At 38.9% G+C, this 27,670-nt stretch overlaps 1 protein-coding gene across 1 annotated transcript in view; it reads left to right on the top strand.

Moving 5' to 3' along the window:
• The window catches only part of Spata17 (spermatogenesis associated 17), a 174,574-nt gene that overhangs the window by 127,313 nt on the left and 19,591 nt on the right, over positions 1-27,670 (top strand). Inside the window, 1 exon segment of the mRNA XM_052737958.1 lies at positions 164-299. Coding sequence (XP_052593918.1) covers positions 164-299 — 136 coding nt within the window.

The raw sequence follows: 27,670 nt of genomic DNA, 5'->3' as shown, positions 1-27,670 counted from the left end.
GTCTCCATCATTAAACAAGTAGAAAAGGAAAAGTCCCAGAAACAAGAATACTGACAGTGGCCAGGGTTGAAGTGGGCACAAGTATTCCAATTCCAAACCCTTGTTTTCTCTGAATCAGTTCTCTGGAACTCTAACCATGAATATTGTCTCACTGTCCTTTCAGATTTTTGCCATTTTCTTCCTACCATAAAAAGGAGAAGTACATCCCAATGATACACTCATCAAGCAAGTACAATCCTAGCTCTTACGGACAGAAACACTTCCGCAGTCAAGACCCTAAAAAGTGGATCAGTGACAAGGTAGGTTCATGATGCAGTGGAAACGGCTAACGAGAGACACCGATGAGAGCACTAGGTAATGGTACCGCTTTAAAAGACTGAAGATAGACATTGATGCTAGTAAATGCAACTATTCTCATTACAGTTATGACCTTCATAATCATAAACTTATTTGAAGCTGCTGTTGTAAAGATGGTGCAGCTGACCTGTGTCAGCAAGAGGTTTGCATTAATTCTTTGCATTATTGGTTCTTAATGTACGTTTTATGATTATATTTCCTATAATCAGGAATGTGGATCACTGACTTTGACTGATGACCAGGGTTGGGGTTTGAATGTGAAATCCCAGAGTGGAATGGACTATTGAGCATGGAGGCCAGATATTTCTTTCTCTCTCAATCTCTGTGCATATATATCTATATGTACAGAAAAGAGATATGTGATTGGCGTATACAATGTGGAATTTACATACTTGACACATATATGTGTATGTAGTATGCACATTTATAAAGTGTACAGAACATGTAGGTTTTAGCTGGCATCTATAAGGTGTATTTTTGTTCTTGCTGCTATAATAAACTATCCTGGAAAATCAAGTGAACAAAATTAACAAAGTTGCAAGTGTCACACTAGCTCATTTCAATATATTGTGTTGCCATAGTAATCAAAACAGCATGCATGGTACAGGTATTAAAAGACACACACTGACTGATGGGATGGGAGAGGAAGTACAGAAATGTGCCCACTGTGTATGCTCAGCTGATCCTCAACAATGCTAGCAAACACAATGGCAGAAGGGTAGTCTACTCAACAAACAGTGTTGGGAAAATTGATATTCGTATGCAGGAAAATGAAAATGGATCCTTACTTCTCACCATATTAAAAAATCAACTCAAAACACATAATGCAAGTCCTGAAACTATTAGAGGAAACAGAAAATCTTTTGATATTGGGCTCAGCATCACTTTTTGGATATGACCTCAGAAGCACAGGCAGCAAAATAGAAGTATACAAATGAAATTGCATCAAACTGAAAAGCTTGTACACAAAGAAGTCACCAATCAACAGAGTGAGAGTCATTCAGTGGGATGAGGAAGATGTTTGAAACCATACATTGTAATAAGGGTTAACATCCAAAATGTGCAAATAATTCCTATAGCAAGGAAACAAGCAGCTGTGTGTGCACACGTATGTGTTTATGTGAAGGCAAAGACCTAGAAAGATGATTTTCAAAAGAAAATATGGAGGTCTCTAGTGAGTACATGGACAAGATATTCAACATCACTAAAATTATCACTGAAATGCAAATTGAAACTGCAATATATCCTCTCATACTTGACAGAATAATCATTTCCAAAAAGACAAAAATGTTGGCAGGTTGTGAGAAAAGGGAACTCTTGTTCTGTTTGTGGGAGTGTAGACTAATAAAGCCTTTGTGCGACTATTTGACCCAGCAATCAGAATTGTGAGGATAAGTCCAAAGGGAATGAAAACAGTATGTCAAAGAAGTAAGTGGACACCATGTTCACTGCCAGGGCAGCCACCAAAGATGAATGCATATGGAAATGGGGTACACACACAGTGAAATATTGTTGTGCCATAAAAAAAATCAAAGAAATCCTGTTATTCATGATGTGGATGAACCTGGGAGACTTTAATGCCAATGACAAAGGTCAGGTACAGAAAGATAGATACTATACCATGTGAGTTAGAAAATCAGATTCATGGTAGAGAATAGAATAGTGGGTCCCACGGGCTTGGAGATAGAAGTGGGTTAAAGTCCTGCTGCAGGGACTCTTCACTGTGGCTCTCTGCTCTGCTTGGGGTGGCAGGGAAGTTGGGCATTGGGAGCAGTCATCCTACCCTTTTGATACTGGAGGAAACCATGTGCCCTGAGTGGGAGAAGCAGAAGCCATGATGGTCTCTGAGTTGTCTTGTGGGGTCATTCTTCCATTTCCTTGAAGGGCAGTTGCCCAGGCTGTCGAGTACAGAAGTCATAGCCTGCCTCCACCATCTGCTTCCTTCCTATTTAGTTCAAGCTGTCAGCTTGAGGAGCTGAGTAAATCCAAGTTGAACCTGTAGCTGGAGAATTTTTCTCCAGCTCCCACCACCAAGTCCCGCCAGTCCTGGAGCCCACTTATGAAATAAACACACAGACTCTTACATTATTTAAACTGGTTGGCCATTAGCTCAGGCCTACCATTGTCTAGCTCTCACTCTTATATTCAGCCCATTTCTATTAATCTTTACTTTGCCACATGGCTCGTGGCTTACCAGTACTTTACATCTTCCTTGTCTTGGTGGTGGCTCCAGCTGGTCTCCCTTTCCTTCCTCCTTCCCCAATTCTCCTCTCTCCTTGTCCCGCCTATACTTCCTGCCTGGTCACTGGCCAATCAGTGCTTTATTTATATAGAGCGATATCCACAGCATGAACCATCAGTTCTTCCTATCTCAGAAAAACACTGTTGTCTCTGCTATGTCATATATTCCTTTAAGAAGTGCTTTCACACTTCATTCCATCTTAATCCATAATGTAAATACAGGATTTTCAAGGAGAGGAAGTAAATATTTCGAACATACCACAAGGTACTTGTCTGTGTATTGCTGTGAAGAGATACCATGACCATGTTAATTCTTATAAAGGAATGATTTAATTGGGGTGGCTCACTTACAGTTTCAGAAGTTCAGTCCATTATCATCATGGCCAGGAGCATGGCAGCATGCAGGCAGATGTGGTGCTGGAGGAATAGCTGAGAGTCCTACATCTTGCAGGCAACAGGAAATCTACTGACTGTCACACTGAAGGAAGCTCGGGCAAAAGAGACCTCAAAACCTGCCCCCACCTTGGCACACTTCCTCCAACAAGGCCACACCCCCTGATAGTGCCCCTCCCTTTGAAGACCACTTTCTTTCAAGCCACCACAGTACCTTTCATGTTGAACATTCTGATTTATTATTGTTACTGGTGTGGGTTTGTGTGAGAGCATGCACGTACATGACACACATGTGGATGTCTGAAGATGGCTTTCAGGAGTCTGTTCTCTCTTTCTACTCTGAGCTCCAGGTATGGAAGTCAGCTCCTAGGCTTCCTGAGCCATCTCATCTATCCATGAGGCACCTTTGAAGTTATAGTTAGTAAGTCATTCTGTTTAAAGGCATCTTCAGCACTCGCAATTCCAGGTACATGGTTTGTACAGTGAGCTCGGTCGGTTTAGGAACTGATTGGCAGAGGTGGGGTTTATCCTGTCATTTTATAAATTCCCACAACCAACCTATTCTCGATGTTTTCCACCAATATGCAACCCTCCTAAACACAAAGTGGATATGAGCTCTATTTTGAATGTTTACAGATGTGATATGTGTTTCATTTTCTAATCAATGTAACTTTTCATGTTGGTACCTTTTCACCATTTGGTGGAATTCAGCCAAATCCTTCCTTTAAAGTCTGAGTGACTTTAAGCATGTTCATCTCTGTCATAGTAGAAAAGATCCTTGTGCAATGTTCTGTTTCCCTAAATAGAGTCGTGCTTCCTTTCAGAGTTGTGTGCCTGATTCACTTAACATAGTCCGAACATGTGCACTCGCATGTCTGTCTCACTTAAGCAACTTCATAGAAACAGAAACATTTGAATACTCACAAGAAGTGAGAATAGCTTATTTTATTATTTCAGAAGACTCATTAGAGACAATCTGTAATTCATGAACAGTAAGTGAAGAAAGTACAGATTCAGTAAATGTTAATAAAGCACTGCCTCCCCAGTCCTGTGCAAACTGTGAGGAGTGTGATGAGCTCCACCTTCCTCCTCTCTTCCTTGTTCCTTCCCATCTTCCTTTACTCTTCAAATGACTGCACCAACTAATCAAATTATCCTTCTGGGGGCAACCGTGATAATACAATACAGGGTTAGTTGTTTCACTACTTGTAAAACCTAGGAGTTACTGAAAATATTTTATATTTTGACTTGATACCGAATAACTTGGGTAAGAATTAATAATTTTTAAGTAGGTTTGTTTACCATTCTACACTTTTTAGCAATGTCTCACTATGTGTGTTTGGTTAGCCTGCTAACTGACTAGCGAGATCTTAAGCTTGTGGCGATTCTCCTGCATCTGCTTTCTGAGTGTGGGAATTCCAGGTGTGTGCTAATATACCTAGCAGTTCATTTCTTTTTAGAAAATGTGACTTCTTGATCTTGAGAATTAGAGACCATAGATTATTACTGGAGGGTTAGAGCTAATCTTAGGAGACTCGAATTGTTAGGTTCAAGTGCAGAAGAATAAAAGGACAAGGGAGGTGGAGTGTTTATATACATTAAATGTGCGTTGAGGGCTGAGGATGTGGCTGGGTGTTAAGGCTCTTACTTAGCATGTGTGAAGAGTTGGCACTCAATCTCCAGCCCGTCAAGAACAAACAAAGCATAATTGGTTGGATGCAGTAGATTGATGTCATTAAGTACCCAACTTGCCATTGGATGTAGTAGATTGATGTCAATAAGTACCCACCCTGCCATTGGATGTAGTAGATTGATGTCATTAAGTACCCACCCTGCCATTGGATGCAGTAGATTGATGTCATTAAGTACCCACCCTGCCATTGGATGCAGTAGATTGATGTCATTAAGTGTCCATTTGCATTTTGCTTTGTTTTGCTCCGAAGAGCTTTATACAAAAAAAATCATAAATTCAATGAATTGAGAGCAAATAATACTTTTTTCCCTAAAAAAAATGAAGTCAGTAATAAAAAAAAGTAAGTGTTGTGTGTATATTTTTTTCTTGTGTTTGTATCAAGCTTGCATATAGCATGTTTGCATGTCTGTAGGCAGTTTTACATGTGTGTGGATACGTGTGTGGGTGTGCAAAGCTAACATAGATATCCTTCTTCCTTTGCTGTCCATGAGTCTCTCACTGAACCTGGAGCTTGCTGGTTCTGGCCAGTCTAGCTAGCTAGCTTTCACTAGGGATTCTCTACCTACCTGGGACTACAAGTGGTTTCCACGCCTGCCAGGCTTTTAACTTGGGTTCTGGGGATTCATACTCCTGTCCTCACACTTGACAAGTGTTTTATCCACTGAGCCATTTCCCCAGCCCTATATTATATTGTTTAAGAAGTAAAAATAATGAAATAATTTATATATCATGCAAATTACCCATATTTCTTAAATCTACTTATGAACTGCACCAATTAAGCTACTCAATTTTAATTCAGTGCTTCAAGTAATCAGACTTTGAAGTTGAGGTAAATACTTTAGTATTATAATTCCCTATAGTGCTGAGCTCTGAATGGGTGTGAACTAAACACTCATGGTCAATTGACGTTAACGTCATCTGTTCAGGCAGGTCTAGGAATCTGACGATCAATAGTTCTGCACAATCAACATGCTTTGTTTGTTGAAATACCCGTGTTCACATTTACCAGAGCAGAGGTGACCATCTTTGTCCTTATCTGAATTGGAATGGTCTTCTGTCTGCCTTTTAGACAACTACCTTTAGTGGAACCATTTCCTGTGTCCCATGGTTTTCAAAAATCAGGAGAGATGCTGAGGATGGTTCATGTTGCTAACTCATTTCTCCATCTTCCTGATTACAGTTGAATTATGACAGCAGACATCCCTGCTCTGCATCTGCTCATGCACTTGGGCCCCAAACATGATTGTATATGATACAAAGCATAGGAATATCCAGCACTCCAAAGAAATAATTTGGGGAACTAAGCATATTGCACAGAACATAAAGCTGACCTTCCCTGTCCAAGCTTTAGGAATGGAGTAGGATGGGGAACACATCACAGATTTAATGTGCCACATCGCCTTCTGCAGAAACTTGGGTGGGACTGCGAGCTCTTGCAGACTGCACCCAGAGATTGAATCTGCTGTCACTAGCATCCTGATGATAATGAACATTCAGCTTAACGACCGTGATTATGATGATCATAATTGATGTGCAAGTGCTGTGTGTGGGTCGTCACAGTTGAGCTGTGCAGCGCCGAATGCGCCTTGGCTGGGACAGTTGTGCTTGCAGGCACTGATTGGGATAAAATACGCCTTTCTACTCAAACAGGCCAGCTTTGCGGAATTTCAGGATCCTTCTATGCTTGCCGATCGATGATTAAGCACTTGCTGAACACCAGCCCTTCACAGTTGTTTGTTTGGTGCGGCTTCGTTTCATTAGGAAATGTAAACAGTAAAATAATTAGGTGTAATTGAAGGAAAATATTTTGCTCATGAGCTGGCCTTAAATAATCAAATATATACAGTTCCTCCCTCCCTCCCTTCTCTCTGTCTCCCCCTACCCCTGTCCTCTCAGTAAGCTCAGAGGTTGGCCCCTGTGACCACCCTTTTTTATCCTTGCCAAGCTTGAGTAAGTTTGAGGACAAATATAAAATAAAAATTTGTGTTACAATTCCAAGCAGTTCTGTATATATTTGTTTCACTCTGCTTTACCTTTAAGAAAATGGAACAGCAGAGCCAAATGTTTCATTGGTAATATTCAACCCACAGTACAGTGTGTGTGTATAAGACAGGCATGTTTATGTTTGTGTTTGCTTTACTTTTTAATCACTGTTTTCTTTTGGATGAGTTTGTGGCACTCTATTAATTTTCAATTAGTTATTTAAATGACCTCAAAGAGTTTCTGATTTGACTTTTTAAGTGTAAATAGAAATAGCATATGCAGTGATGTATCCAGGATTTTGAAAACCTTAGTTCCCACTGCATTAGCCTGTGATCACTAACCCAAAGGTTCAGTTTGCATCTCATTCTAACACACTTGGTTTGAGCATTGAACAAGCATAGTAGAGTACAATTTTGCAATGAAGCATGGTCAGCCATTTGAAAAGATACTTTGTACATATAACCCACTGTCCCAAATTGAACAATGTCTACATCCTATTATTAATAACCAAGAAGTACTGGAGAGATGATGCTAAACACTTGCCCCTGAGACCTGTAGAATTTACATCACCCTAGGTAAAACACACACCCCAGCTGTTCATCTGTACAGTGGTAGAGGGCAAAATCTTTGCTTGACACTTCAAAGTTTTATAGCTTTTACCCATAAAATTTCCCACTTGAGGTTTTAGTCCGATGTAGTCAGTGGTCTCTGAAAAGTTCCCTTTGAAGTTTGAAAGTCTCCAAACCATCAATGTGTCCTGTCTTTCATGCATTTTTGCTAAGCCAGAATAACAAGAGTTAGACTCATATAATAATGATCATGGACTATCTACCTCTGCGCTGCTCTGTAACTGAACTCCTAAACTTAATTTTCCACATTTTAAAGGCTCCAGTTTGCTTTTGTTTGGTTGGTTTGGTTCTTTCTCTCTCTCTCTCTCTCTCTCTCTCTCTCTCTCTCTCTCTCTCTCTCTCTCTCCCCAACTCGTGTGTATGTGTGTGTGTGTGTGTGTGTGTGTGTGTGTGTGTGTGTGTGTGTGTGTGTGTGTTGGAAAAGAGGCAGAAGCCTCAATAGAATGCCCCTGTGCCTATGGATGTCCTCAGAAGTGTGAACATTAATTTCTCTGCATGAGATCCTGGTTATTTGACTTGTTGAAGGAACAGGTTTACCAGTTTATGAGACTCTAAACCAGCATGAAGATTCTTCAGACAAACAAACAAAAACAAAAAAAATTAAATGTAGAGCTGCCATAGATGTCTGTACCACTCTTGGGTATATACCTGAAGTAAGCTAAGTCAGCACACCACAAAAATGTTTGCATCCCGTGTTTGCTGCAGCACTATTCAAAACAGATTGACTATGAAGTCAGCCTAGATGTCCATCAGCAGTTGGACAGATAAAGACAATGTGGACAGATAAAGATCATGTGTACACACAGGAAATGACGTCTCCTCAGGGCCTGTGAATTCACTTGCCAACACTGCATTCTTGTGGCCCCATTGCTGCCCAGCCTGTGTGCACAGAACCTGAAAGGCAGACACACAGAAAGTGGAGGGTCATCTTCATATAGCCTACATAGTCTGTTTACTTAGTTGCCATTTTTGGATTTAATTTGCCAAAAGGTTCTGAATGTTTTTCATTGTCTAGAGAGATTAACAGTGTTATAGCTGCCAGGTTACCATTTGAGTTTATTTTCCTAGGAAAATTATACTTTTCAATGAAGAGATTTAGAAATTTTCTTCATTAATAGTTTTCTATTTATATTATTTTATTTATTGTGTCATGGATTTTAACTATATTTAATGTTAGATTTTCTTTGCTTATATTTCATTTCTCTTAAACATTTATTTATGTGTTTGTGTGTGTGTGTGTGTGTGTGTGTGTGTGTGTGTGTATTCACAGTATGTACAACCAGAGAGGGAAGGAGCCTAGGAAGGCCAGAAGAGGGAGTCAGGTTCCCTAGAGCTGGAATTACAGATGTTTATGAATTGCCAGACATGAGTTCTAGAAACTGAATTCTGGACCTCCTCAAGAGCACTAAATGCTCTTAATACCTGAGCCATCACTTCAGCCCCTGTCTTCGATTTTAACTACTTTCTCTATAATGCTTTCTATTTATTTCCTTACCATATTTTCCCTTTTTAGTTGTTTTTCTGCTTTCTTTTAATGGGATTTATTAAATTGACACTGAAATAAATTTTCTTTTGGTCATCTATATTGTACCCCTTATATTTGATATGATCCGGTCTGTCTCAATTTCTTTTTCTTTTCTGTGGAATAACAAGAGAGCTTCCTGTGTTTGTTTTGGTTTTAGTTCATTTCTAAACTTTGTCTCTAAGCATGTAATTAAAGTATCATGTGTAAAAATAGCTACTAATTGTTATTTGAGGAAATTTAATTCATTTTGGAATGCTGCTTTTTCGTGTTATTTTCAGTCTAATGGGAGTTTTAATAAGATTGCTTTTTTTCATGTTCTTATACATTTTATGGACAGGGATCCTAGGTCAGGCCTGCATGCTTTTGTCAGCAAGGGTTGTTGGCTAGTGAACAATGCTGTAGAGAAGAAAAAAGAGAGCATATCTAGGCCTTACTTCTACAGAATCCTGTTTCCCCCCTTACTTCCCTCTTTCCCTTTATCCATGTCCTAAAAGGTGGCCTGTCATGATCTCTTCATGTTTGACTCCAACTCTAGCTGCTGCCATGGAAGCCACATCACTGGGCTCTGCTTGGTGTCTTCACATGTAGTTTGTGCTCTCTCTTTCTGGGGTGATTCTGTCTGCATCCTCTGTGGCACTCCCCTCTTTTGGAGCATTCTGTAAGCAGTCTTTTCCCTTCTTTGCACACACCAGGAGTGCATCAATGGGGCACTGTATTGACTCTGTGAGAACTGAACATTTATTTCTTTAGTTTAGGTCACATGACGTGTTTCCCAATCCTCCTAATGTGGGGAGGAATGTGTTGTGTCTACTTTTCCTTCTGCTCCTTGTGATTATTATGTGAGTGGAGGGGTTGATGCACAGAGACATTTGGACTTAGCTTTAGATTAGGATTGCGATTTCTTTTTCCTTAGGGCCAGCTAAAAATCTTTGAAAATCATGTTAATGGCAAGTTTCCTCGATGATTCAACAAATCTTTATTAAGCACCTTGTGTGGATCAGAATCAGACTAGGCAGCAAGGATCTAACCTTGAGCAAAAGCAAATACGGCCTCTGCTCCCACTGAGCATATAGTTTATGAGGAATAATAGACATTAATCATTGCTCAAAATACTATAATGAAAAAGCCATAGAAAGGAAGCGTGGTTGGCAGGACAAAATGAAGACAAGACTACCTGGAATAGTAGTCCAGGTAGGATTTAATGATGGTTTGTTCTAGGACAGTGGGAAGCAGAGTTGGAGAGGAAATGGTGCTTCTGCTAAAATATGAAGAAATGTTAGCAAAACAAAATCTCTCTCTCTCTCTCTCTCTCTCTCTCTCTCTCTCTCTCTCTCTCTCTCTCTCTCTCTCTCTCTGTGTGTGTGTGTGTGTGTGTGTGTGTGTGTGTGTGTGTGTGTGTTTAGCAAGTGATCATATAAGGGAGTAGAGAGCCTCTAAGGGGCTTTGGGATTGCAGAGAACGTGAACTTCCAGGTCTCAGGGAGCATTTGTCTTTATGTTTCAAGGAGCTGAAAGGAGGCCCTTGGGGCTGGAGTTGAGTGTGTAAATGTGTATTTATTAGGTGCTAGAGAGATGGCTCATTGATAAAGTGCTTGCTGCAAATATGAGAACCTGATTTCCCTAGCACCCACACAGAAATGAGGTGCAGTGGTGTATATACCCATAATCCCAGTGTCAGGGAGGCAGAGACTGTTGTAGCTTGCTGGCTAGCCAATCCAGCCCAACTGGCAAGTTCTAGGTTCAGCAAGAGACCCCAGAGAGAGTTGAAGAATGTACTCCGTTTTTAGTTTTGGCCTCCACAAGCACACACATATACCAATACACTCAAGTATACTAACACACACACACACACACACACACACACACACACACACACACACACACTCACTCACAGAATATGCTGGATTCAGGAACTTTGTTGCTAAACCTACAGGATAAATTAAAGACTTTAGTTTTCATACTGGGGGATTTGAAAGGTTTCAAGCAACACTGAAAGATGAGATTTGTATTTTCAAAAAAATCATTTTATTTCAATGTGGATAATTACTTTTAGAGAGGCCAAAACAGAAGGGGAAGAGACCAGTTGGGAATAGTAGTCCAGGTAGGATTTAATGATGGTTTGTTCTAGGACAGTGGGAAGCAGAGTTAGAGAGATGGAAATTATTTCAGAAATACTAAGAATAGAAACAATTGTTATGTTAAAATTGAAAATGAATTAAATGTGATAGAGTTACAGAAAAGAACATTTGCTAATTCCCCATCATTTTCCATGATAGGAAACTGGGTTAATAGCAGTAGTCCTCAATGGGAGAAAAGGAGGATCACAGTTTGGGGACAATCAGAGAGAGGAGACTTAAAATCAGTCTCGGATGTATTTGAGTTTGAGATGACTTTGACTCCTTCTATTGAAGATGTCAGAAAGAGAGCTAAACAGCGAGGTCCATTTCTTGTAAGAACAGTCTTAACTAGAGTTTCAAAATGGAATAAATTGCTTCATAAGAATAGACTAGGATAATAATAGAAAATAAGATGAGAGGGAAGATAGGAGACATCTTGAGGAATGCCAATATTTGTGGCCACTGGGCGTAGGAAACCCCTTCAAGGAGATAGTTAACACATGAGAAAAATCAAGAGAGCCATGTTATCAAAGAAGTCAAGGAGAATAATGCAGTAGGAAGAAAGGAGTGATGAGCCATGTCAAATGATGCCATGGAGTCAGATCAGATGAGTGCTGAAAAAGCCCCACAGATTTAGTAAGGCACAGGTCACTAGTCTCTTATCGGAAGCTGATTTAATGACAGTGTGGAGACCAAGCCAGACAGAAGTCACTGTGAGTGAGAAGCAGAGGAGGAGGAGCGACTGTATCTAGAAAATAATTTGCATAGGCTCAAAAAAGAGAATCATAGCTGGGAAGAAAGATGAGGTAAAATGCCTTTATTTTGTTCTTCAGATGGAAAACGATCAGCCACGAACAAATTACCTATACTATATACATTTTTAGCCAATTTTCTGTGTCTTACAATTTTATTTACCTTTTATTATCTTTTCAAATTTTTGTAATGTTGGTGATAAAGACAGATGTTGACATCACTTTCTTATAAATCTACTCTGTGAGCTGTTTGCAAAGGGTTACCTCACGTTGGGGATATTTAATAAACTAATCTACCTCTTCTGTAATTCCTCAGTTGGAAAATGTGGTCCCTTGATGATGATCTCGGGCTTTGAAGAATAAATGGATTCTGAAGAGAAAATTAGATGGTGCTTATTAGGCTGCTACCAGCAGAGCACCCCACTCTGCTGTGCCTTCTGCAGTGTGACAAAAGGGCACACTGTGTCACTCCTCTTGTTTTCTGTTTCCTTAGACAGCTCCAGTAAGGAACTTCCTCCCTGACACCTGGCCACTAAATTTCTCCAGTCCACACAATCCTCTTCACACCATACACTGGGCTTTCCCTGCACTCCCCCTTCAGAAGACCTCCCCCAGCCTGTGGTGGTACACTCCTGTAACCCCAGCACTATGGAGTAGAGACAAGAGGACCTGTCTTAAGTCTGAGACCGATCTCATTCATATAGTGAGTTCCAGAACAGCCAGGGCTGCATAACATCACTGTCTTCCAAAGCAATCAGGAGAGAAACACTCCCTCTCCAAGTCTTCCTCAGATTCTTTACTAGGGGATTTAACAGCTTCTGAAAGACCAAACTATGCCATAAAGTGACTTAGATTTTCTTATGGTAAAGAACATACCATTGTATTCAGTTAATGTCTTAATTACTATTAACAAATCTTTTTTGTCATTTTGAAAGAATTTATTTTCTGTTAGAAAAATGAAGGCATACCTCTCCAGATTTCCCTGTAGCTCACCAGTCTAAAACCATATATGAAAGTGACATGTATCATGTCATGTGTGAAAAACAGTTGGCATCTATTTTGTAATTTTTCCCTCAAAGATTTATGTATTTTTTTTATTTTATACGTATTGATGTTTTGCCTGCATGTATGTGTGTGTACCATATGTGTGCCTGGTGTTCACAGAGGCTAGAAGACATTGGAACCCTGAAACTAGCATTACAGCTGGTTGTGAGTTGCCAAAAGGGTGCTAGATATCAAACCTGGGTCCTCTGCAAGAGCAGCAAATGCTCTTAACCACTGAGCCACCTCTCCAGCTCCTTTTTGTGTATCTTTACATCACAGTTGAGGTACTTTCAGAAAATCATTTCTGTTCTACTTTTCTTCATCTTCTGGAGAAACTCATTTGTGCTGATAAAGCCTATGAACAATTTTTTTAAAAGTATTTTCTTGGAAGTAAGATTTTTGAAAAGAGTTGAAATGGGAAACTCCACCAGTCTGACCTGAAGCTTTGTTTACTGATCTCTGTAGGGTTTTGAGATAGTACCATACTGTTTTGCTAAATGAATTCAGAAATCATCTGTCATCCTAGCTCTGACATCTAATATACATAAATAATGTCCAACGGGTGGAAGCATTCTCATCTGCAAGTTCTGATAGACTCTCTAGTTCTGATGGTATGATTAAGAAGGTCCCAAATCTCTATGTCCAATATATACAAAGTTTATACAAGAAATGTTCATGCTCATGTCTGCTGCTAAACCTAAAAGGTCACAAGATTTCTAACACTATACCAAAAAGATAACTGATGGACTGCACAAGGTTAGATGTATTCACTCCTAATATGTGTAGTCTACCTTTTATCCTAAAATATTACTACTACAATCCCCTGTGCTTCAACTCTCTGCTCATCGTGCTGCTCTCATGAACATAACTGCTGGCAGTGACAAACGGTCTGAACTGCTGCACTGCTCAGATTGGGAGATTTGCAGGTTCACTTTCAAAGCATTTGGTATTCCGTGAAGAAAACCCCTGCAGAGCGTAGCTGCCACATTGGATGAAGCCCTGGCTTAGCAGCGTTTCAACAATCAGTGGCAGCTCTGGGGTCTGGTATTTAATGTCATGCTAACATGAATTTTCACTTTCAAGAAAGCTTGTGTCTGTTAAAGGGTATTCACCACATTGCCTCAACAAGGTCTAATGTTTGAGAACAAAGACCCTTTCAAATTTGACCCATCTTCCCAATGTATTTTAATATTTTAGAAATTGTTTTCATTCTTATTACTATGTGTTATGATCTTATAAGGATTGACAGTGTGATTGGTTTTGTGTAGTTACCTGCAGAAAACATTATCTGAAGAGTATCTGCTATATATTCAGGGTTCATTGACTTTTGCTCCATTCAGCTTGCAGTATTTTCCAGAACGAAAACAAACATAGTTTCACACAGGAAAGGTACCATAAGGAAATAGCTGGAGAAATCTCTCAAGTCATATTTCTGTTTAAGAGTGGCCATTATTTACTATGTGAGGGTAGTGAGCGTATACTATGAGAGTTAGTGTGAGTAATCAAGACAATAATACACTGACAGTGTTGCATGCTCTGATGGCTATTTCTAAGTTGTCAACATTAACTAAAACCAAAGAGGCTTGCTTCACCTGTGAGGGATTTCTTCTTAATTAAATCATTTGAAGTGGGAAGACCCACTTTGAATACAGATCTTTTGAGGTGGGATGATCCACCTTTAATCTGGGCCACATCTGCTGGCAGCCTATATAAGAAGAAACCTTTTGCTCTTTGCCTCCTTTCTCATGTTCTCACTTGCAAGTCCTTCACTGGCATTAGAGCCTACTTTTTTGGGATCCTGGCATATATTGAAGACCAGCTGAGGTATCCAGCCTTGTAGACTGAACAACTACTGGATTCTTGGAACTTCTGTTGGTAGACAGTCATTGTTGGACTAGCTGGATCACAGCATGTAATCCATTTTAATAAATCATATGGGGTGTGTGCTCAGTCTATAAGTTCTGTTCCTCTAGAGAACCCTGATGAATACACATACCCCTGGGCTCCATTTTTTGTATTCAAGACTTGTATTTCCATACAGACTCACCAGTTCACTTGTGTAAGTCCAAGCACTATCTCTCTTGTTTAGCAATTTGTCATTATTTCCCTTTAGAAGAACCTCTTTGCCTACCTCCTTGTTGGAGTAAGTATAGAGTAGCTGTCTGTCTTCAATTTAATTTAATATACTACTGTTTTCTTCAAAAAGATGTGAAAACATCAAGTTGACAACTCAGTACCACTTTAAACATCTCACTTTTAGAGAATCTGATGGAAAACAAGAAATTTTTCTCTGCAGAAAAACGTTAAAGAGATGGACCCAAAATTTATATTTTGTTGATTTTTTTTAAATTTAGAACTAATTTCCCTCACAGGCCAAATAAAGCAATAGGTTTTGTTGTTGGGTTGGTTTTTTTTTGTTTGTTTGTTTGGTTGGTTGGTTCGGTTGTATTGTTTTTGTTTATTTGTTTGTTTGTTGTATATGTGAGGTGTGATTTTTCTAGACATGGTTTCTCTGTTTAGCCCTGGCTGTCCTGGAACTTTCTCTATAGACCAGGCTGGCCTTGAACTCAGAGATCTGCCTGCCTCTGACTCTTGAGTGCTGGGATTAAAGGTGAGCACCACCACCACCTGGCTAAAGTGTCTGCTTTTTGGCAAAGTGAAAATAAATTCACATTTTGCAAAGAAATTGTAGAAAACCAAATTTCCTTGAAAGTACTTCTGCTGTTTCAGATGGTGAGAGGTTGGGGATTTAAATGTATCTAGGCACTTGTCTTGACATGGATTTGATTTCAGTTTTTCTTTTTCCAAAGTGGAAAAAAAGTATCCCAAATAAGAATCCACCCAGGTCTGCATTTGGAATCAGAGCTCCAGTAACCTGCTTGGTGAGGGACAAATGCTGAATTTTCTAAAGAAGCCCTATTTGGGGATCCTGTCTTTTCCTTTATTGTTTGTGTGTATTTGTCGTGGCTGTGCATGCTGGTGTGGTCTGGGACAGCTGAAAGCTAGGAACCTGTGCTCTATTTTAGGGACATGGAAGTTGATTCCATAGAAATTGACTTTAAAAGCATGCTCAGGGATTTTTCACCTTAACAAAAATCCACACGTTGATTCTTTTTAGTGTGAGCTTACAAACACACCTCTTCTGGGATTGGATTAGATACAATTCTCTTCTGATCCTATTCTCCAGGTAAATGGTTTTTATTTTAATCACATAATGACTGCTCAGCACCATCTTTAATGTAACTGCAGTGAGGTTTATAATGAGAATAAAATGTGTAAATAATTCAACCCATGAATGAACTCTGTTTTGTGACAGATCTCTCTGTGTAGCCCCAGGCTTGGCTTACACATAAGATCTTCCTGCCTCAGCCTCCTGAATCCTGACTTTACAGGCAAACATAGACCAACACCCATGACTTGAACTCCTTACATTGTTCTGATCATGGTATTCTCTTTCTCTTGAGTTATTTTGGACCTTAAAGCTGAATCCTTAGCTAAGACTTGAGATTCTACATTTTAACACCTCACAAAATTCCTCTAAAAGCATTCTTTTTTTGAAGTCGAGTACCCTAAAGAAGGGACAGGAATTCATGCTAATGTGCAAAGGAATCATCTCGATGAGATATGAAACTTTCGTGACCAAACAGCACAAGCAGGTATATTTCTAAAGTCTGTCAAGACTCTACTTGGCCACAAAGTTTCAGGATATTCCTTTTGGTTATAGTTATACTCAACAAAAGGACTCTTAATCATTGTGTGGTTAAAAGAATACCCAGCCAATAAGGCTTCTAGAAAGGTTCAAAAGTAGGAATCTCTCCATTGTGATGTCAGAAGAAATGGAGTTCTATGCATGAGTTGGTTGTCCTCAGTTCATTCTAGAATATGCTGAAGGAAGATGTTTCCTGCCATTCTCCTGTGCTCTGTGGCGTGGTGTTGAGGAGAGGAGAGGATGAGGCTTTCTGCTCTGGTGTGTATGTCACATGTCAGTGTCAACAATGCTTTTCATCTCACTGATTTCTTTCTAACTCTGTCTGGCTTCTTTTACTTGTATTATAGTTGTTTCCAAACAAAGATCTCCAGCAGCATGCAAACAGTTTCAGACTTTTCAAATCAAATTACTTGTGTGTGTGTGTGTGACAAGAATCACCTCTGTGAAATATTTCCACAGAGGACAACAGTACCCCTAATATATGTATTTTATATTTGTAATGACAAAGTTATTACAATTCAAAGAATTATTCGCATTGCTATTTTATAATTCTAGTTTTAAGGATTTTTTTCCTGTGTGTAGCAAAAGTAAAATAAATGATTCAACAATTTTGAATATGACATATATAATGTAAGAACAGTTTTGAAAATATTAAACAATAAAACTGACAATAATCCCAAGGATCCCCACTAGGAAACACTGTAACTCTTTTGTGATGGCTTCGTTGTGGCTAGCCCATGGTGGTGTTTGGGCACAGGGCTTGAGCCAGCATACTTCCTTTTGTTAGTGACTGGCACAACAGTACTGGTGCCTGCTGGCTGAATCTCAGCGAAGGAAATGTCTTGTTTGAACCACCCCCATTCATGCGGAAGGATTTGGTGCTCTCCTCCCGGCCCTGTGTGTGTTGTGTCTGCCTCAGTGGTGTGCATGGTCTTCCACCATCTGGAATTCTTCTTTAGCCCACTGATTTCCTGTCCTCTACTCTCAGAATGTTTGGGGCTAAAGTCTCTGTGGTTCTCTAGTGTGCACATAGACGATGGAGGCATGTTTACTCCTCGTCATCCATTTTGCTGGTATGTAGGTCTGCAGAACTCTGTAAGGATTCTCAGCAAGTAGCAAACAACTGCTCCCTGAGGTCGGGAAGATTCGACATTCTTAAAAATCTGGGATATTTGATTTTAACTGCGTAGTTAGTGAACGCTTACATGAGGTGTCTCTGATTTGAACCATCATGCAAGTATAAAATGCACCAGAGATCCTGAAGACTTGGTTGAAAACCTATAACTGTCATTAAGATTTTTGCTTCATGACACATGACAATACCTTAGATGTCTTGACTTAAGATGCTCTCTTAACAGAGTTAAGTTCATCTGTTTCCTGTCACATTTATGTGACCATTAGAAAAAAAAAATGACCTTTGTGGCAGACAAAGTTTCCGTGTTCCTGGGCAGTACTACAAAAGGATGTGTTTACCCAGTTGCTTACATTGGAAAGGGTTTAGCAGAACGTGGAGAAAATTTCCTCTGGAAACTCAGGCAAGCATGTCCTTCAATGTCACCCTCTCTTTACTGTAGAACACCCCAGCACTGTACAGCCCTGAAAATGCCAGCAGCTCTCCAGCTGTGTCTGCTGCTTCTGTAACTCATGGATGTCACACAAATTGCTAAATGGTCTTTCTTTTTTTTTTTTTTTTTTTTTTTTTGGTTTTTCAAGACAGGGTTTCTCTGTGTAGCTTTGCGCCTTTCCTGGAACTCACTCTGTAGTTCAGAGTGGCCTCAAACTCACAGAGATCCATCTGCCTCTGCCTCCCGAGTGCTGGGATTAAAGGCATGCGCCACCACTGCCTGGTGCTAAATGGTCTTTCTAATAAAAAATAAATAAATAAATAAATAAACCCAGAACCAGATCAGAGAAGCAAGAGCAAACCACAGCCACCACCTCTTACTTCACCAACTCCTCAGCTTGAAAGAGCCTTTAGCCAAAAGCCTTTACTTCCTGTCTTAAGTCTTACATACCTTTTTCTGCCTACCATATCACTTCCTGTCTCAACTTCTCTAGTGCTGGGATTAAAGGCATGTGTGCTTTCCAAGCAAAGGCATGAGAGAGATCTTAAGTGCTGGGATTAAAGGTGTGTGCCACCATTGCCTGGCTCTGTTTCTCTCCTAGATTGACTCAAACTCATTTAATCCAGGGTGGCTTTGAACTCACAGAGATCCAGATGGATCTCTGCCTCCCATGTGCTAGGATTAAAGGTGTGTACCACCTCTTACTGGCCTCTATGTTTAATCTAGTGGCTTGTTCTGTCCTCTGATCTTCAGGCAAAGTTTATTAGGGTACACAATATATCACCACACATGGAACTACTCATTATAGACCAATTGAAAGGGAATTTTGAAAATAGAGAGTAGAAATTTTCTCTTGGAAACATTCTTAATTTAAAAACTCTAATATAATTCAGGAGTACTAACAATGAAAGCTTTGGTGTAGCTTTCATGATGTTGTCTATTGTGTGCTATCGATCTGGCATTAGATTGGCATTCGCTGTGGCCCAAGGACTAGAGAAAACACTTCCATTATACAGACGCTAAGGGATTTGCTTCCCACCATCCCTTTTAATTAAATTTTATGAATTTACATTATGAAAAGTCAGAGTGACCATCCATAATTCAAGGGAAAGGTTGCATTCGTAGTTGAAAAAACATTTTAAAAAGCAATGTTCTCATCAGTTTCTCTGTTGTAGTACATACTGTGGTCTTTAGTCTAAACATACCTGAAGGATGTCTGCATACATTTACAGAAATGTGTGAAGTTTCTGTACCCTCACTACAATATTAACCAAATCTCCCAACATTTGACCGACTGTTTAGAAATTCTAATATAAATAAATAGATGTGACTCATGGACCCAGGAAACAGGAAGAAAAAGATCAATCAAAACTGTCCGGATATTAAAACTGACTTTGTGCTCTGATGTGAGGCTGCTTGATTGAGTGGTGCAGTGCCAATCACATCCTTCTAATGCTAAGAGTGATGCACACAGACAGAGTGGCAGCCACAGCACCAGCCTCCCATCAGCAATAATTAATCTCTTAGTTAAGAGAGGCTCAGAAAGCCACTCGCCAGCCTCTTCTCAAGTCAGAGGGACCCTGGGTTTGATGTTTGCATTCTGAGGAAAATTGTCCCCACCAGTTCTAACAAATTGAAACACCAGGCTAATTATGGCAGCTAATGAAGTGTGTGGAATGGTCACAGCTTGTCGTGAAACTGTTCCTTCAGCTTGGATTAGAGTTTCATCAATCACTGTTTTAAACTGATCCAGAATCACTTCTGCCCGCTGTTTGGCATTTTAACGCTGTCTCTGTAATTGGTTTTTTCCTAAGCTTAGGCTGTTTTTTGAAATATTACATTCTCAAGGCAGGACTTGCAAACTCCAGTTTATAAAAAAAAATTACTATTAGAGATATCCACTGATCAAGTGGTAGGGGCTAATAAAAAGCCCACCAAAATAAAACTTGATGCAGCATTTCAGTCTTCCCGGAACAATAAAGCATAGACACACACAGCACTGTTTTCAGACATGTATGTGACACAGTTTTCGAGAATCATGGTTGGTGATTGGCTGACTAAATTCCACAGGGGTTTCTGCAAAATTAATATGTAGATATTGGCTTATTTTTAGGAGAGGGCAGGTCACTACTTTTAAGGGCTATAAGATGTACACGGTTGGCATCAAGACACACATTTGGAAGCTTTTGAACAAAGGTATACTTGTATTCACATATATATGTATATATGTATGCACATATAGTAGTATTTTGATTGATTTTTCTTTTTTGGTCCAGTTTAGTAGCTGCCTAATCCTGAAAGTCAGCTCACAAACCCTTGTTTTAAGGTTTTTGTCTAGTCGTTAAAAAGGGCATCAGCCATTCTAGGTATGACCACCGCTTCCATATAATTAAATCTCATTTTTAATGTTAGTACAAGATAGCCAATAAGGCAGCATCTGTGGGGCACATCCCACTGTATTTGCGAGGAATTCAGGAAAGTAGGTACTGGACTCCGTTTGTGTAGACAGGTCCTATAAGATATAGCAGTTGTGTTGGCCACTTGTCTCCTGTTACACAGCATGAGTCACATAGTCTATTTCAACCCTTTTTATTGACCTGTCACATTAGGTAAGAATGTGTTTATTAAACTTATATGAACTTAGAAAGATCCAAAGCCGTCATATTATTGTAACCCATAAAACTAACCGTGGATATTCACACTGGCACTTCCTCTTCACCATGTGTTAGAAACTGGGAGCACATAAAGTGAATCACTATCAGGGTCTAGCTCATTGGCCTCTGGACCAGGAAACCTCCACAGTCCATGTTACACTGTCTCCAGGTGTGGGAGGCCAGCTTCTAAGACTGTAGCTCTTCATAGATGTTTGAATATTTTACAGTTGTACTGTTATCATGAAGAATTTGTTGCATAATGTACAGAAATTGAATTGAAATACTGTGTAACATGATGTCTTCTAATTTATTTTGTTAGTTTCATTTACTCTTTAGTCAAATGATAAGTTATTTTTAAGAATATAAAGGAAAGTTTTAGATAAGACACAGTGATAAAAGCATTTATAATCGTAAATATGCCTCTTGGAATAGTTTTGAGCATATTTGATAAAGTTGGATTTTTTATTTATCCACTAAGAATTGTATATAATATTATAATTATATGTTTCCATATGTAGAAAGGACAGCAAATCATATTGACAAAAACACTGAGTAAATATGTTATATAATTAATAGTTTTAAAATGACAGACTCTATGCTTTCCTATTGTAAGATTAGTTTTCCCTTTTAACTTTATATTAAATGATTTTGCTAAAAATCACTAATAATAACTTAGCTGTTGATAATTTCTATATACCAAATCTTGTTTTCTGTATCTAATAACATTTTATTTCTTCCCAGTCATTTCCTCACATGAAATATTTTTAGTTATTTTCATTAATAATCATGTTTTATCATTCATTATGTTGGAAATGGTTCTTTTGTTTCTATTTTACTGGGAATCCTTTTTAAATTATAAATAGGTCCTCAACTTGTTTCTATATGATGTACTGTGTTTTTTTATTGAATTTACATCATTTGGTGTCTTAAGGCAATGCATTCACAAATTAACTTCATTTTTCATGACATACCTTTATCACGGCACAGTCTCCAGTTCACCGTACTTGGTTTAGTATTGTTTACACTTGTATTTATCAGTCAGATTCGTGTTTGAATTTTGTTTTGTTTCCCTGTAATGTAATTTTTAGCAAAGTTATTCTGACTTTATAAAATAATTTAGGTCATATTTCTTCTTTTTTTTATTTTTGAAAAGATTTTATAAAATTATTATTTGTTCCTTAAATATTTGGAAGAATCCACTAATGAATCTCTCAAGTGTGTGGGGTATTCTTTAGGGTGGGAGTTACCTTTATTGATTTAGTTATTTTAATACATAGAAGACAATTCAGATGTTGACATCACGTCTGTTATGTTAGATTATGTTTTTTTTCCAGAATTTGACTCACTCATCTGAATTTCTCTGAATTCCTAGATTTCCACATTTATAGGCCAAGTAGACACCCCTGGTTTCCTCCTCTCCTGCACGGCATGTCTGGATTGATGCTGTAGTGCTGTCTTTTCCGTCATGGAGATTGATAATGTATTTCCTTCCTGATATTACTAGGGATTTTTCAGTTTCATCAATCTTTATAAAGCCAACTTTTGTATTTGTTGATTTTTCTCTTAAATTAATGACTATTTTATCTTTCTTTAATATTTGCTCTTATGTTTACTTTTTGAACTCCTGAGTTTAATTGGCTGCTATTGTTCTTGATAATAATCCTTAGATAATTCACTTCTAATCCTATGACATGCATATGAATCTATAAGCTTCTTTCAAGGTGTGAGTTTAGTAGCCTATCACAGATTTTCACCTTAATTTTAAAATTTTTCTATTATTATTCCTATATTGACTAATAGAATTTCAAGATTTCCTACTTATATGTATTCATTTACTTGCTGAAGTTCCCTGTACTCAAAGAACCACTCTGTGATTTTAATCCTCTCAAACTTTTTATACAAATTGCTTGATGGGCCATGTTCTGTTCTAAGTAAATGTTTCAAGTACATAAAAATAACATATATTCTGCCCTGCTGCATCCAACCTGCGCATTACAGGACATGTGACGTGTCCTGGGGAACTGTTACTTGGCTTCAAGATTTCCTGTTCCATAAAGGGTTCTAAGAAGTGGTCCTGGCAAGATCTTTATTACTTGGGAACATTGAACAATACACCTAGGAACTAAAGGATCAACACGACAATTCCAATGCTGTGTTCTAAGACTGTCAAGTGGTGTTCTTCTCGTGGCTTCCTTGATGATGTCTGGAGTGAGAGACCAAGCAGCTACAGGGCCTGGTGGGCCTCCTCAGTAAGAACACAGTCCCTCAGCAAGTGAGAGACAGAAGGCAGAGCAGTGACGGAAGAAGATGAGTCTCGCACCCTGTGGAGTACCACACAGACCCTGCACCTTTGTGTGAAGGGGAAGTGGACTTTCCTCCTGTTCATTTCACTCCGACTGGATATTCTGTCAAGAGGAGCAGAATCTAAGGCCCATTCACATACCAGATAAGAATGCTTGCACCTCAGTGTTTATAAAATATCAGGCCCAGACCCATTTGAAACAGACCTCAGATGTTAGATTATTGCCCTTCCATCAATTAGTAATAGAAAAGAAATCTCTGAGGTAAGACTGCTTCTTTCACTGTGTATTGGGATGGGGTGCACATTTTAATTATTTCCTTTAAAGTATGACCTTCCCTTCATCACTAATTCAATTTTCAACAGACAATTGTTACCTCCAAAGTGAATTTTTAACATCTTTTTTATTATTAGTGTGTATTAATTGTGCAGAAATTGAGTTTCATTATGACATTTTCATGTATGTATATAAAGTACTTCCAAGGTGAGTTTTAATTCTTCTATTAGAATCTTAGTTTTTTTCCTCTTTTTTTTTTTTAATCATCTCTGCCATTTTATGAGTATCTGGTCCTTCCTTTTAGCCTATTTTATCTATTTAGCCTATCTTTTTAGTATAAAAGAGAATTGAAGCTAGCAAATTATCTCCATCTTTTAGATGTTTTCAGATTGCAGTGCAGGGTGACTTTGAGCTACCTGTTCCTCATTCAGGCCCTCAGCATACTGTTTTCTTCCACAGGCTTATATGATTGTTTTCTTCTGACTCCTCTCATTTTAAAAAACACTAGATACCTACATGGAATGCCAAAGGATTTGGGCCTTTAGACTGGATTAATCAAGATCTCTTTCCAGGCTTAAGTTGGAATTGAGCCCCCATTCCCTAGCTCCCCGGTGTTGATAATTGATGAAGTGTGAGAACCACTTCTCAGAACACTGGCCAAAGACGCCCTGTATGAGGTGGTGTTTGCCCAGCTCAGGCTACAGCTTGGCTTCTGCAACTCAGTAATGCTGCTTTTGACTCCTCCATCTAAACATTCCTAAAGGGAGAGGAATTCATCTTTAGTGCTAGTGCTGGGTCAAAAGTAAGGTGAGTTATGCAAAGCAGAGGACGTCCACTGGGAATTGTCTGTTCCTTGAAAGCTTCACCGACTTCTTGGACACCCTGCCTGAGGTCTAAATCCTCTTCTCGGAGAGTTCTTTGGGGACATTTTTTAGCTCCACTCATGAGTACGTGGATATTAGTAGGACAGGTTTGTAATCCCCTGGCCCAGGATCCTCATGCTGTTGTCCTGTGTGCTTGTCAGAGGTGAATGAGGGTTTGTAAGGTTCCACAGAGAAGACTGCCTCAGGCAGGCCGTTCTTCCTGCTCTCAGCTAATTAGCAAGTGCCCATGAGAGCCAAGCAATCATGGAACACTGAGGTAACACATACAAACAATCACATTAGCAGTTTTGATAATTTGTATAGAATGTAGCTAAATAAGAGAACAGACAAAATAGTTTAAACACTTGGCCTTTGATAGTCACTCTTGGAAACTAAGAGATTTGTGTAAATATCACTAGAGATCATTGACATCTGTATCACAATCTATGTTAGCTAAAGATACATCAGGAAGAGATGTGTCAAGAACTATTCATTGGCATGCTAAATTGCATTACTAAGAAATGTTTCCATAAAAGAAACTGAAGCTCACCTTTATCTAGCATTTTAACATAATGTCATAATTGTCTTAAATATATTTTTAAATTATTGTATGTGGGGGCATGCATGTGTGTCATGGCACACACATGGAGGTCAGAGGACAACTGTGGAGTTGGCTCTCTTCTTTCCCCTTTTTAGCAGTTCTAGGGTCAAACCCGGGTCATTAGGCTTGCACAAGTGAACCCCTTCACCAGCTGAGCCATCTCACCAACCCCTTAATAGAGTCTTCATTTGACTTTTCAGTGTGGAATAATTATTATACTTTTTATTTCTTAAATAATATGAAAAGCTTCTGGAAGATTTTGACTTGTTGATGACACTCTGAACTCTGTGAGGAATTCACACTAGCCTCCACTTTCCTGCCAACTCTAATACCTGCTAGTACCACGGCAGACCACTTCTGCTAGTTCCCATCCAGACACAGCACTAGGGTGGCTTTTGAACTTGATGTCTTACTCTTCCAGTGCATTGTTTTCATGTCTCTATAGAAATGACTGTACTAAATAAAATCATCTGCCCGGTGATCTAAGAGTAGTTAACCTCCATAACAAGCCAGCAGCTCCCAAGTGCCTGCACACAGCAATCTGCAAACAATTCATTTACTGAGAACATACCATATTAATGAGTTAGCTTTAAAATTACAGTTTAAGGAGAGGAATTAGTCAAGCAAGGATACTGAGAAGTAATCCCTGTGCTCAGGAGGCTGAGCAAGAAGGTCATAGCAAGGTTATACACAAGTCCCAGGCCAGGCAAGGCTACACAGTGAGACTGTGTCTGAAAACAGACACTAGGTTAGCCATGGGAAGACAGGCTTTAAATCTGCCTCCAGTAAATCCCTCTTCCTTTATTTTCTTTCTTTGGCGATTCTTGAGACAGTCTGACTATGTAGCCCAGGCTGACCTCAAGTTCACAATCTTTCTGTTTCCACCTCTAAAGTGCTGTGTTTAGCACTGTGTTCCACTACACGTGGAATTTCTGATAAATTCCTATTTGAAAAACAAAAGTATAAAGTAAGTGTGTGTTTATTTGTCTGAGTCAAGACAGTGCATGCACAGTTGAATTCCATTGTATCTCCTGTGTTGTGTGACTACACCAAGCAGAATTTTAAAGGGTAACAATCATTTAATTATTTCATTTTTGTATTCTCTCAATATTTAAGTGCTAGATTGTTAAAAAATAATAATATAGTCATGTACTAAATATTTATATTAAATTTTCATGTACCTCAGGTGTCAATGCTTTTTATTTTTGACAGTCTTTCATTTATGAAGTCTGAATAGTGAGGGGTTGTATTTTTTTGCTGTTCAATAGGTTGTACTTTAACAAGTAATAGCAGGTAAACATCCTTTGTGTCTAATACCAAGGTGTTTTACCTACATATGCTTTTACTTCAAACTCAGTAAAGTTCAAGGGTGTCCAAGTATGAAATAGCTTCTGAGAAGATTCCCATTGCTCTCTTAATTTAATTTAGTCAGAGAAAAGGACACTAGTCCAAAAAATAGATATTTAATAATTTTGATCCAAAAATAGACACTAAATATTGTACATAAACCAGTAAATGTGCATGTAATTTCCTCAAAGCATGAAGAGAGAGTTGGCATTATAAAAAAGTATTCATTTATGTTGTCTCTGCATTCTAATATGTTTTAGTCTTTATCTACTTGTAGGAAACATAACTACCATGCTCAGAAAGGAAGATATGATTTTAGATTGAAATAATATAATATATAAGATCATATGTTTAAGCTTTTAAAATAAATGTAATTATTTTGTGTAAATGATTCTTAAAGTGCATCCATTTTTAAAAACGTTGTGGTTTGGTGAAAAGTGATCAAACAGAAATGAAACTTGACTCTAAGGACGAGACACCAGCATGTTGAATAGTTTTGTTTTCTACCTAAGTTAGATGTTATCACCTGATCTATCTTTTCCATGTGGGAAATAAGAATGTATATCTCTTAAACCATGGTCTTTAGATTTCTTAGACTATAGTCAGAGGTCTTGACTAAACAAGTATTGATACTTTACATTGTTTTCAATATGTAGGCACTATTGCCTGTTACATCAAGAACTGCTCTGCATGCTCTGTTTCCCTGGCTTCTTCTTTTCTGGAATTAGACTGTGCCTTCCCCATTCACACCATCTCTTCATGTCCTTTTCCCAGGGCCTTTTATGGGCTGGCAACATAGTTTTGTTGCCTGAGAGTCTCATCTTACAGAACACAGATACGGAGCTTCAAGTCAGAAGTTGTTTCAGTTCAGTGTCAGCCACTGTTACCTGTGTTCTGACTTGTGGCAATTACCCTGTGTTATTTTTCCCTAATTACTTTGCTTTTTCTTTTCAGACCTGTATTCCAAGAGCTATTATAGTCGCAGATGGATCTCTTTACCTGACCCTTGGGTGTGTGTGTGCCTTGTGTATCTTTCCTTTCTGTTGTCTGTCCTTCTTCAGCGGCTCTTGGAGTGGACTTGGAGTTTTTCCAGGAAGCTATATTTTCTGCTTGCCTGTCATCACTAAGATACCTTCTCTTTCTTAATAAATAGCAGCATACACTTACCCAACAATACCAATTTCCTTTTAATGTCTGTAAGGTTATTATTTTTAAATTTATACTGATTCTTCCTTCTGTTTCTGACAATTTCTTGTCACCTGCAGAAATTAAATGTGTTAACAGCAGCAATCAAATGGCAAAAGGCTCTGGAGATCAGAGGGTCTTGAAGGAAGAGGTCAGAGAAAGTGTCAGAGGAAGATGGGTGGGGAGGATTTGGAAGAGAACAGAGGACTGACATCAAGCCCCAAGAATTGAAGTTCTGTCTAAGGGGACTTACACTACTCACTGAGGCAGAGGTCACAGAAGGCCAGAGGTCTCAAGTTGAAGTGGTGGATGTTTTGCCTATATAGTGAGCCTAGAGGCTGTCCGTGCTCCCAAAAGAATGACTCCTGGGAGGTGGGAAGGAAGACTTTCTGATCAGAGGACCCTAAAAGGGTCCTGAGTTTCAGCACCAGATATAA

Source organism: Peromyscus californicus, unplaced genomic scaffold, assembly GCF_007827085.1.
Source record: "Peromyscus californicus insignis strain IS unplaced genomic scaffold, ASM782708v3 Scaffold_14__1_contigs__length_90479793_seg_2, whole genome shotgun sequence".
NCBI classification, from domain to species: domain Eukaryota; kingdom Metazoa; phylum Chordata; class Mammalia; order Rodentia; family Cricetidae; genus Peromyscus; species Peromyscus californicus.
The sequence above is the reverse complement of the archived record's forward strand: the minus strand, read 5'-3'. Positions and strand labels throughout refer to the sequence as shown.